General features: G+C 35.0%; 1 protein-coding gene across 4 annotated transcripts; it reads right to left on the minus strand.

Moving 5' to 3' along the window:
- Window positions 1-1,110: 1,110 nt before the first annotated feature.
- LOC107794318 (uncharacterized) lies at window positions 1,111-10,742 on the minus strand. Of its 4 annotated transcripts, XM_075257064.1 has the most exons (7): window positions 10,613-10,723; window positions 7,054-7,146; window positions 6,123-6,257; window positions 5,944-6,033; window positions 5,140-5,289; window positions 2,685-4,276; window positions 1,111-2,333 (listed from the first exon to the last, which is right to left on the minus strand). In XM_075257064.1, exons 1-7 carry the CDS (start codon window positions 10,679-10,681, stop codon window positions 1,436-1,438), a joined length of 3,027 nt encoding a protein of 1,008 aa, XP_075113165.1. In that variant the 5' UTR covers window positions 10,682-10,723; the 3' UTR covers window positions 1,111-1,435. The 4 variants fall into 4 exon arrangements, 3 of the variants coding, with proteins under 3 accessions (XP_075113165.1, XP_075113167.1, XP_075113166.1); XR_012711555.1 differs by lacking the exons at window positions 7,054-7,146; window positions 10,613-10,723 and having other exon boundaries at window positions 1,111-1,293; window positions 1,385-2,333; window positions 5,944-6,255; XM_075257066.1 differs by lacking the exons at window positions 5,944-6,033; window positions 6,123-6,257 and having other exon boundaries at window positions 6,686-7,146; window positions 10,613-10,742.
- Window positions 10,743-12,471: the final 1,729 nt, after the last annotated feature.

A 12,471-nucleotide genomic window follows, 5' to 3' on the forward strand; every position in this document is an offset into this window, starting at 1 on the left:
ATTGTATGTAGTATTCGTAGATGGTCCGTGATATTGTGATACCGGTTCTGGGTAGAGATGTACTTAGTATTGTCGTACTTGTTTTGGCTAAGTTATCAAATTTCGTCTTCCGCATGTCTTTAATTATTGCTAATATTTCACTGTTGATCGCATGTTGATTTAAACTGTTAAAAAGGTCTAAATAAAAGAGTTAGTGAATCTACAATACTCGGCTTGCCTAGCTTTCACGAGTAGGCGCCATCACGACTCTCGATGGTGGAAAATTCGAGTCGTGACATTAAAATACTATTGTATCCAACTCACATAACATATTTATAATTTTCTAGTGAAATTAAAATAGTATTGTATTCATCTCACATAACATATTAATGTATCATAATTCATAACGATATATAAGAAGGCTAATAAGAGTATTCTCACAATGAACATGCAATTACAGACAACCTATTGCAATTGTTTAGACAAAAGAAAGATTGTATTTGTACGATAAAAAATAACAAAAAAATCACAAAACCTAATTTTATTTGGGTATGATCCATTTAAGCTTATGTGGCATTTATTTTGAATTTTTCTCATTAAAGTTTATGTCATGTCATATATATGGTAAGGGTTTTGAGCCAAAATGACTTTTAAGTGACAATGATAAAGTTTAGTTACTTTTAAACGACAAAAAAATAGTTGAGTGACTTTAGTGAAATTGAAAGATAGTTGAATAACTATCAGTTAAATTAACCCCAAAAGACACTAAAGCATGTTTTCCTTTTTAACATAGTACTATGCAATTAAAGCATGTATTATGATTCTTTTCTTAATAAAAATTGAACCGGCGCTTAACCAACTCACAGGAACAGATCTCATTTTAAATGTCTGTCTTCCCTTCATAAGATGTGGAACAAAGACTTGGGAATAGGAATAACAATGGTCTTATTGACAAACTTAAAAATGTGCACTTCTGTTATGCGAAAAGCTTTATCGCGATATCAATAGCACAAAATAAAGCTTGAGATGAATCAGTCAACCCCCACCTCACACCCAACCTGCCACCGCAAAGAAAGCCAGCGCTATTTCTAAATTACTAGGTGCTTAAAGCTTCATAATAAATCTGGCATATACAGTAGTCAAGAAATTCCGAGATTTTTACTAAAATAACATTCCTTCTCTAACAGTACAGCTATTGTGTATGGTGCTTTTGTTCTGTTCTATCCACATGTTAGAAGTGTCTAACTGCATCAATTCTGGACTTGCTTCCCTTATAAGTAAATACAAATACAAAGAACATAATATGCTGCTATCCTGAAATCGTCAAAATAAAACTTAGAGACTTGTCGACAATTCTAGTGATGCACCTTTACCTATAACAGATTAAGTCCAATGCAAACAATACCTGATTATGATTTGCATCAGTCACTGCAGAAGTGAACCACTCCAGTAGAAGTTAGCCACTGTCAGCTAGGCTCACCAAGTGAGTAACCACATCTTCCAGGTGAGAGAAGTGAGTCAAGAACTTGTCTCGAATATCAGTGGAGTCGAACTGGTTATGCTGCCACTCAGAAAGAGCATCACCCATAACCTTCAATCCGTTCCTCAGTAATTCCACTCCTTTGGTAACTCTGTCAGGAAATTTTCTTTTTCTATTGGTTTGGTTTTCATTGTCAACCTCCATGGGCTCACAGATCATAAGCATTGAATCAAGATCTCTTATCTTTTTAAAGGTTTCTTTTAGCATTTGCCCATCTATAGCAAGCATGTTAATCGTGTCAGGACAAGGTTTTATCTTTGGACATGCTGTTTCCTTCTCAAGAAATTCTTTTAGTTCAGACATAAATCTCTCCTCATCAGCTTCTTTTCCTGTTTCCAGATCAAAAGAAAGAGCTGCATCCTGAGGCACAAATCTCCAAAGCTCACTACAAGTAGTACGGCCAGCAAAATATCCAAAGGCAGTGATAGCAAGGTGAACAAGTGCCCAATGACGCTCTTTAAGCAACATGTGATACAGCTCCCACATAGCTGAACTAATTGCACTGTCCTCTCGGTCTTCCAATTCAATGTAACCAAGGCCAGCCATGAAAGATGACAAGTTTGGTTTACACTGAAATGATTTTCCGTCTGATAATGCTGGTCCAGAGATGAAGAGCTTCTGAAGTGCCAAAATGACTTCTTCCATTTCATTGGAAGTATATAAATGCTTCATGTTAGAAATGATTCCTAGTGTCTCACTAAGAAGCCTGCGGTATTTATCCTTTATTTTGATAACTGAAGAATCTCTGTATTTGTGAATAATAGCAACAAGGAACTTTATAGTCTTCATCTCAGCATCGGATATGCTGATTAGTCTGCAACAAGAGAAAAGGAAATAAGAAACATAGGGAATCTAAGTTGGTAACTTGAATTTATCAATAGTAAAATCCTATTATCATTAAAAAGCATAAGCCAACAAAAAACACTAACCTTGTTAATCATTTGCTCTATCATTAAAACACCAACTTTCTTAGACTTTTGTTTTATCATTAAGTGCAGGTAATAAGGAAAATAAAAGGTTTAAATAGTGAAGTGCTGTTCCATGATAAGCTTAAAACTGCAAATTTCAATATTCTATGCTAGTTTGACAGGAATAGACATTTGTGGCTCAGCCAATTAAGTTTGAGAGAATAAGCCAATTCATGCAAAAGGAGCCGATTACATACTGAAACTGCAGAGCGGCAGAGAGTGCAAAAACTGGAGCACCATAAATAGCAGATCCGTCTTCTCTCGGTAGTTTACCACCAAAACTCTCGAGGAAGTCAAAGTATTGAGTTACAAGTCGTTGCCTTGCCTCACTTCTCAATTTTTCTGAAAGTGAATTTAGTGGGAATCCCTCCATAAGCAGTGCTAAGTAAGTAGTTGGTGAATACTGTGATGTGTTATATCCAACAACTGTATTATAAACTTTATCTACCATAAACTTTGGACCACATGTAACCAGTACACATAGAAATCTCGCCAGTTTTCGCACCAGACTATTAGGGTTTAGTGCTAAGTCAGAAGCTTCTGTGTACTTCATTAATGAGCAAAGCTTTTCAATAATGACATCCACCACAACTCTGTCAGCGTGACGTGAGATAAAGCACCAAAGTTCAGTAACAATCTCACGACATAGAAAGTGGGGATGAAAAAGGTTTTCAAGCAGGAAAGACTCTATGTCACACCAAGCTTGACTTGAAGAGGTAACTATCATGAAGGTTTTCAAGGCATTAATTATGAAGTGGAACAGGGGCTCATCAGATTCTTGTTTCTGACTAGTACGAGACATTGTAGGAAGTTCCAAGACAAGAACTGAAGAATACACATCATCATCAGTAAGTATGCACAATAACCATCCAAGTTTTCTGGCCATCCCTAGTCTCGCATCATCTTCAATATCAGGTGCGTTTTTCAGAAGGTTAACAAATAAGGCTACTCGACCAATAAACAGCACCTTTGCTCCCTGCATAGTGCCAGAACTTACAGAGAATATTGCACTCATTCCACCAGCTTCGTTAATACTGTACCCAGGAACATTTTCTAAATCAGTTTCATCACCAAACAACCAGTCCAAAATTTGAAACTTCTGCTCTGATTTCACTTGAGCTGAATTAAGGAAAGAGTTAAGCATATGAAAGGATGTCGGCTCCAAAATTTCTGCAATTGCATCACCAGCAAATTTGAGCAGCTCATTTTTCACGAGGAAAATTCTAAAGGTTGAGATCATTATGACAGATAATATTATATCTTTGAACACATAAAATGCCTCGGATGGGTACTGAGAGATAATCCGTACAGCATTAATCAGGTAAAATTTGACTGGAAGAAATACTCGTCTAGCTTCCACTGCAGAAACTGGTTCTTCCAATGTGGATGACCAAGTCTCAGCCGCGCATCTCAAAGATGCGTTAGCCAGAGATATAAGAGTCAGAATAATATCTCCTACATTCAACTTTACAGCCAAAGCACCCTTGCCAAGCTGAAGTAAGTTAACTACACCTTTCCATGACAAATTAATTAAGCTCACAAGATTTCCTCCGTCATTAGCTGCAAAGATGCCCAATTCACACAATTTCTCAACCGTAAATTTCATTATCTTGTTAACATGATCTGCTCTTTCAGCCTCTTCATTGTCCACAACTTTTCTCTCCTCCTCCATCATCTTAAGGTAAGAATCCCAGTTTATGCCATGGGAATATACCTTACATAGTCGTACCAGAGCATCAAGAACTTCTAATGCAATTTTCTGCACTTCAGAACCAAATGAGGAAATTGCCTGGAGACAATCACGAAAATTTAGAGCAGTAAAGAAAATAATAGCAAACAGTTCTGAACTGTTCAAACAAATTATCTCCATTGCATATACCTGTGTATATTCAGAATGTTTTGACTACATTACACCCACTTATTAGAAAAAGAAAGCAGCTTCTGCATCAGATTTTCTAGAGGTCGGTAAGAAGGAAAAGATGGGAATAGAATATGGGTGAAACAGGACGCATGTACCAGAAAAGATGAAACAACTGCTTTCTATTTTCGTTTTTGATAAGCAGAAGTAGTATGACTGCTGTGAAGCCCTGTATTGTGTTCAATTTATGGTTAAATGCAATAATAAATGGTTTTATTTTGTCTGCTGGAATTTAGTCAACAATTTATTTCAATTCACGAGTATGCTGATCATTGTGGTTTTCAACCATCGGTTGGTTTGGACAAGATCTCTCAATCTATATTTCTATGATGAGTCTAATGAATTCAAGCAATTTCTTAAGAGTTACCATTACTTGTAATAGTTGTCAAGCGACATGCAACCTACTGCTGTACTATAAAAAATGGCAAACATTTGATCCTGTTTTTAGATCAAAATGGCTAATATAAAAAAAAGTTTTAACTCGAGTACCAAACTGCTGCAATGGCCATGGTGGAAAGTACTTGGGTAAAAAAGAGGGTCAGCAGCAAGTGTCAGCAATGTAAAACCAGAAATTCGAGTATCACAAATAACAATTTTAACACTGTAGGAGAGTATATATATTGACATTTTGAAGGGTTAGACAGATATGTGTGTAACAGAGAGGGAAAAACGCTAAAATAACAGTATTCACTTGAAACACGACAAAAGGGTCAGTATAAATCAGAAGTCTCTACCTTCTGAGCTAAAATACAGTCCCTTGTGAGATTTAATTCCTCCAATATGAAATTTTCAACGATAGACATTAACCCCTTATCAACCGCAATGGGATATCTGGTCAAAGCTGCGAAAATAGAGGCACAGTAGCCAAGCAAATCCAATAGCAACTGAGAAAAAACGAGATTGGTCAGAAGCTAAAGATAGCCTTTTTAGAGACACTACATGCATTTCAAAGTTAAGGAAACTTACATTATAAGGAAATGCAAAGCACATAAAACAATCACCAGCTGAACTCTATAAAGCTAAAATATGATTACGGAATGCACAAGGGACTTCCACTTTGCACATTTCAGTTTGGGTGTTTAACCAGTTACTTAAATCAGCCAGCTTCATGACACAACAAACAAAAATAAAGTTATCAACAGGTAAACTCATGTGATCCAGTTCAGTTTAAAGTGTAATAGACAGTTTGGTCGGTTTTGGTATGTTGACAGCATTTGCTTGTTTATCCATGTGGTGCTAGGATTTAACATTACAACACCAGACAATGTAACTAAAAAAGTGCAGTGGATTTTTCAAAGTTAGAATGGAAAGAAAAATTCGTAACCAAAAAGAGAAAAAGGTTACACGCTAGGGAAATAATGAAAGAGGCTTTCACAAGAGAAAGAATTATAGTTTTCTGATTGTTATGCAGGTGGACGACTATGATGCAACATTCAAACTCAAATAAAGAAAATTGCAACCATATTGATCTCAAGAACTCAAAATGTAAAACCAATTCACCAGTGACATTGTTCATATGCTAAAAGTAATGATTTGACCTGATAAAAGAGGCTACTATGTTCTTCTTCAGGTGACTCCTGAGTCGACATGAGTGTCATCTGTAGATGCTTTTTACACCATGCGGCAGCCTAATGATTAAGAACTTAATATAAGCAATCTGTATCATCAAGAAAACAGGTCACTTTATTAAGGAGAAAAGGGATGAAATGAAACTTGCTTTGGCTCCTAGGCTTACGAACTGGCCTAAGTATGCAGATACGTCTGACAGCAGATATTTTGCAGCCACATGCAAAATGGTTTTGTTCAATTTGCATTGAGAAATGTCGAGACAAGTGAAGTCTTCCCAGAGTGTCCGGTAAAATGTCAAGGTAGATAACAAAGATTTGCTACTAAAATGAGATCAAGCTAGCTGTTTTACCAAACCAGAAGAATGAGATCCAGGTCTTCCATAAATACATTCATCAAAATTGCAACATCATTCATAAAACACAAAACCTTTATATAGATCTGGCCTAAATACATTTACTTGTTTTGCTGTAGCTCTGGCATGGTATTCATTCTAACAAAACCTCTATATAGCATCAAGAGCTCTGTTTGCTTACAAAAAAAATAAACAAGATAAAACAGCAATGAAGAAGAAAGCATTAACCAATTGTTTATCACCAAAAAGAAACCATTTGGAATGACCAATTCAGACACTGTCAGCTGTACCAAATTCAAAATTATGCTGAAGAACACAGGTAAAGCCTCGATGAATGAGTGAATTATTGTAACTCTTACTTAAACATATGCTCAAAGGTCAAACTCATAGAGAAGATAAAACTGATGAATAGTGACTCTTCAGTTGCCTTTCCGTGTTTAATTGCAAATTTAAGAACTGAAACTAAAAATGGTGTTCCCAATTTCTCAAGCCTTGGCACATTATTTCTCTCAACCAAATTTTGTGGTCTCCATGTGATTATAGAAAATCATTTCTTGTAACCGGAATATGTACATACAACACCTATGACAATGATAAACCCACAACCTAGTTCCCAGCTTTTGAGTCTTTACAGACAATAAACCGAATTCTCCTTTTCTCAATCCAATTAATCCATGGCATTCGACTGTCAAATCAAGAAAAGTATGTCTAATAGTCATCAGGATACTTGTAAGGATTCCATAAGAGAGGCCACTTCTGATTTCTCTGACAGATCTAACTCACCAAGCTCATCAAGCAATTCAACACGATTCTCAACAACCTGCGGAATAGAAAGGACGCGAATAGGATGTAAATAACTAGTAAATTATATCAAGGAATAGCTTAAGATTTAAGCAAATCTAAGAAGTTATTAGGTATGATCCAAGAAAACACTTAAGATAGTGAAAGCCATCAAGAAGAAAAGAAAAGACGAGTATAAAAAGCATCCGAAAAGAACAAAAAATTAGAATATATTAGTGGAAAGTGGAACAGTGTTCATGGAAAATGTCTTATCTTGGGCAGACTAGTTTCAGTGGCAATTTACAAACCAAGTTGTTGCAAGCTTGTATAAGAGGGCAAAACACAAATATCTACTCTACCAGCTAGAAGAAAAATGTTGAGCTTTTCTAATTTGTTTTTATATTACATATGACTCGGACACAACTCAGCCAAACTTTCGCAAACAAGGAAAAAGACAGAAATAACTTATCTTAGGAGTTAGAACCCTCAGTCTTTCTAAATCAAATGCATTGCCGTTGATCTCTCATCCTCCAATCGGCCTATACACCTTTTAAGCTCCAATCAGAAGTCTCAACTTTGCATCCTCATATGAACTATATTAAGGTCATTGCATTCAGCCATTCACTTAGTTCTTATTGATAATTTTTTTCCTATCAGTAAGTCAAAATTTTATTGACAAAAGAAGCCAAGCACTAAACTACAAAAAGAGAAGGCCCTCGTATACAAAAACAAACTAGATATCTTTACGTAAATAATATATACATGAACAGGTGTGCCCTTTCTTTTGAACATTTTCCTTTTTACGAAAAACAAAACCTAAAAACAATCTACACTACTTCCAAATGTGTTTAGCCGGTGCCAGAGCTACAAGTCTAACTATGGGTTTGGCAGAACCCAGTAGCTACAGCTTAGACTCAGTATTTGTGTTAGAAATCTATTTATTATGTGTAAATTATCTATCCCGAACCGAGTAACTTATCTTGTCCAAGATTCCAGAAGCCATATACTCAAAATTCTGACTCCGACTCTAATTTCAGCAGTGTTTTGGAAAGCGTTAAGCGCAAAAAAGCGACGAGGTCTCTCTTCACAGAAGCGAGAAGCGCGAAGCGAAGCGCGCTTTTTTGCTGTGAAGCGCAATTTAACACAAATAAAAAATAAAAAAAATAGGCATAGATAAATGGCTAAGAACTCATTAAAAATAACATATTAAGCAAATGTTTCAATTCTTGAATCAAGAAGAAAACAGAGCATAAAGAGCACTTTTAATAACAGAAAACAGAGCATAAAGAGCACTTTTAATAACAGAAGAAAAAGAAGTCGTTTAGGGCAAAAAATGAGCGCTTAAAAAGTGAAAAAAATTGAAAGCGTATGTTTTGGTAACAGATGGTTTATTTGCCCAAAATTTTTAAAAAAGCCCTAGCTGATGCCTTCTGCTCGCTTAAGCGAGCTTTTTCTCGCTTTTTCTAACGCGTCGCTTCTCGCTTAAGTGAGAAAAGCGCACGCTTTTTGAATGTGAGTCGCCTTTTTAACAGAAAAGCGCTACCACTGCGCCTCACGTCGCTTCATCGCTTAAAGCGAGCGCTTTTAATAACACTGAATTTCAGATAACTATGCAGGAAGAGTCCAGTTAGTCCAAAGTATTTTGTTTGGAATTCAGGCTTTCTGGCACAGTTATTCATTCTTCCAACAAAAGTGATCAAGATTGTAGAGGGACTATGCGGGTCTTATATTTGGTCTGGTACAAATGAAATAACAAGGAAGGCCTTGCTTGCTTGGGATAGAGTATGCTTGCCAAAGGCAGGAGGTGGACTGAATATTGTTAACCTGAAGCTATGGAACAAAGCAGCCATTGCCAAACACTGTTGGGATTTAGCTCACAAGAAAGATAAGTTGTGGATCCGCTGGATTCATACTTACTACATCAAGATTCAACAGATGAGTACAATGCCAACACCCCAGCAAGCCTGTTGGATGGTAAGAAAAGTGATAGAGGCACATGGAATTCTGGAAGCTAGACAGTTTATGCAAACTCACAACAGAAGCTTGATCAGACAAATATACTTACATTTACTTGGTGACTACAGCAGGGTGGAATGGAAAACATTGATGTTTAATAATGCAGCAAAACCAAAGGCAAAATTTATAATGTGGCTGATGATGCATGGGAAATTGATGACTAGTGACAGGATAGCTAACTGGAAGATTAATGTTGACACACAATGTGTAATGTGCAGAAAAGCAGCGGAAACAAGAGATCATTTATTTGGGCAGTGTGAATTTACTCAACAAGTATGGACCAAAATGTGTAACTGGATGGAGAAGCAATTTCAGGGGTTTACCAATTGGCAGCAATTCAGCCAATGGTCAGTGATATGTGCCAAAGGGAAAACCCAACATGCTCAGGTTTTTAGAATGGTTTATGCAGAAGTTGCTTACCACATTTGGATGGAGAGAAATAGACGTATATTTGAACAAAAAAGCAGAGTATGGGAGCAGATTACAAAAGAGATAGCTTATGTTGTTAGTGTTAGAGTCACTCCTAGAAATAAGTTGTTTGTGTATAGCTTATATTTCTAGGTAGTTGAGTATACAATGTAAATGGATAGATAGTAAGCTGTGTTAGCTATGCTAAAGTTTTGTAATTACTACTTGGTGATTAATAAAATATGTTAGTTACCAAAAAAAAAAAAATACCAAAAATACAAGGCAACCTTTAAAAACTAATGGAAACGTGATGAGGAAAAAATACATCAGTAGAATCGAATAACTGAAATTGATATTAGTCAATTTGACCTGTAAAGTCAACTTAGGGCACTAAAAAATTGGGATAGATGAGCACAATCTAATTAAAAACTTACTGAAACTAAATCCTAAAAAACAATCTAAACTACTGTCAAACTACTGCAATTTCTTCAAAATGAGACTCATAATAACGAAATTATAGTTAATTACCTTCTGAAATAAAAGGAAATTTATATATTAATCGTGAAATGATACAAAGAGTTGAATTAAATGAATGAAATTGAAATTAGTCAATTTGATCTCTAAAGTCACTTTAGGGCACCAAAAAGTGGGACAAAATGAGTAGAATCTAATCAAAACTTACTGAAACTAAACCCTGAAAACAATTTACACTATTTCAAATAGCAATTTCATAAATTAAACTCAAAATAACGAAATTACAGTGAATTAACTTCTGCCATATGGAGAAATTTATACAAATTAATTGAAACACCGAAAGAGGAAATAATACAAATAGTTGAATCAAATGACTGAGATTGAACTTAGTCAATTTGACTTCTACAATCAACTTAGAGCACCTAGAATTGACCTTGAAACAAAAAAAATGCAACACTATTTCAAATATCAAGCTGAAACTCATAATAACGAAAATTACAGTGAAATAACTTCTGAAAAATACTAGGAATTTATAAAAATGAAATAACATACGAATAAAAATAAGTGAAATTGGAGTTGTGAATAGTGAGCTTAGAATAAAAGCTTACATCGGAAGATTTGATAGCTTCAAGCAAGCTTTGTACATCTCTGCCGGACTTTGATTTTGAGTTGCTCATTTTCTCTCTGTGTGAATTTTCTCTTCCAATTTTTCCCGCCTTTGGGAGGCAGGATGTTTTTATAGTGAGAGTGAGAGGGACTTATTGATAAATTTATAAATTTTGTTAGAACCCTTGGATTTAAGGGTTTTTTGGGGAGAAAATAAAAAATGACTAGATTTATAAGTGGTCATTCAAAAATAATCATAATTTTAAAAGTAATTGTAATTTGGCCACTTTTCATGTAAAGATAAATCTGGACGAAAACACCATTCAAAATCCGAAAAATACTCCAGTATAATATACTAGAGTTTCAGCATAAGTATATTGGAACTCCAGCATATTATAATGGAGTTCCAGCATAAGTATACTGGAACTCCAGCATATTATTATGGAGTTCCAGCATAAGTATACTGGAACTCCAGCATAATATACTGGAGTTCCAGTATAATATACCGGTCCAGCATAATATGCTGGAAATTCATACATAGGTGCTCCAATCTCCAGTATATTATGCTGGAACTTTTCGCGTATTGGAGTTCCATCATAATATGTTGGAAGTTCATACACAGATGCACCGGTCTCCAGTATATTATGTTGGATCGGTCCCTGTTAGAGCAAAATAGTGGCTTTTTTTAATGACTTTGCAAATGCTGACTATTTTTGAATGACCAGTCTGAAAACTGGCTAGCCCGTGCTATTTTTACATTTTTTTGGTGTCATTTATTCAAAAATTGACAGATTTACAAGTGGTAATTGAAAAAATAGCCACAGCTTCGAAAGTAATTGAAATTTAGTCACTTTTCATGTAAAGATAAATATGAACGAAAATACTATTCAAAATTTGGAAAATATTTCAGCATAATATACTAGTCAGGCATAATATGTTAGAAGTTCGTATACATGTGCTCCAATCTCTAGTATATTATGCTGGAACTTTCCATGTGTTGGAGTTCCAGCATAATATGTTGGAAGTTCATATATAGGTGCCTCAATCTCTAATATATTATGTTGGAACTTTTCGTATTGCAGCAAAATAGCGGCTATTTTTTAATGACTTTGCAAATGTTGGCTGTTTTCAATTACCAATCTGAAAACTAGCTAGTCTGTGCTATTTTCACCTCATAAATAGCAGAAGATGATTTACTATACCCGTTTATAATTTAAATAGCAGAAAATGACCATACAAATATCTTTAATTTTTTATATCTTCTATACTATTTTATATTTGTTCCACTATAATTTATGTGACATACTTTTTTTATTAGTTCGTAAAATAAGGATAACACACTATATTTGAAAATACTTTAACTTTAATTTTTTTTAATTTTATCTATTTTCTTCATTTTTTTATAGTCATTATTATGGAATGTTTAACCACACGTCTTTTAATCACACAAATATCATTGCAGTTTTAAGATCATAGAGTTCAGAAGTCGACCTTTTCTCTTAAATTGAAGCAGAGAAAGTATTATTACATTGATCTTCTCCTCGGAAAGGGATTATATAACTGAAACAATATTTGCAATAGCCTACAAAATCAAATCTTTCAATCGTAGATAAATAGGTCGTACTTTAAATTTTATTTCGAGGCTAAAGGATTCAATTGGAAGGGGTGTTATGGGTAGACTTGGTTCGCAGAAAACCAAAACCAATAATATATGAGATAATAATTCTAACATAATCATTATTTTCACAATTAACTCCAACCAACCAAACTTTTAAATGGTAAGCGCGCGCGCATGATACTCTTGTATTTTGCAATCTTACACTACTGAAATTTCTCTTTAATAACATCAACCAGTGCTTAT

Source organism: Nicotiana tabacum, chromosome 7 (genome assembly GCF_000715075.1).
Source record: "Nicotiana tabacum cultivar K326 chromosome 7, ASM71507v2, whole genome shotgun sequence".
In the NCBI taxonomy this organism is placed as follows: domain Eukaryota; kingdom Viridiplantae; phylum Streptophyta; class Magnoliopsida; order Solanales; family Solanaceae; genus Nicotiana; species Nicotiana tabacum.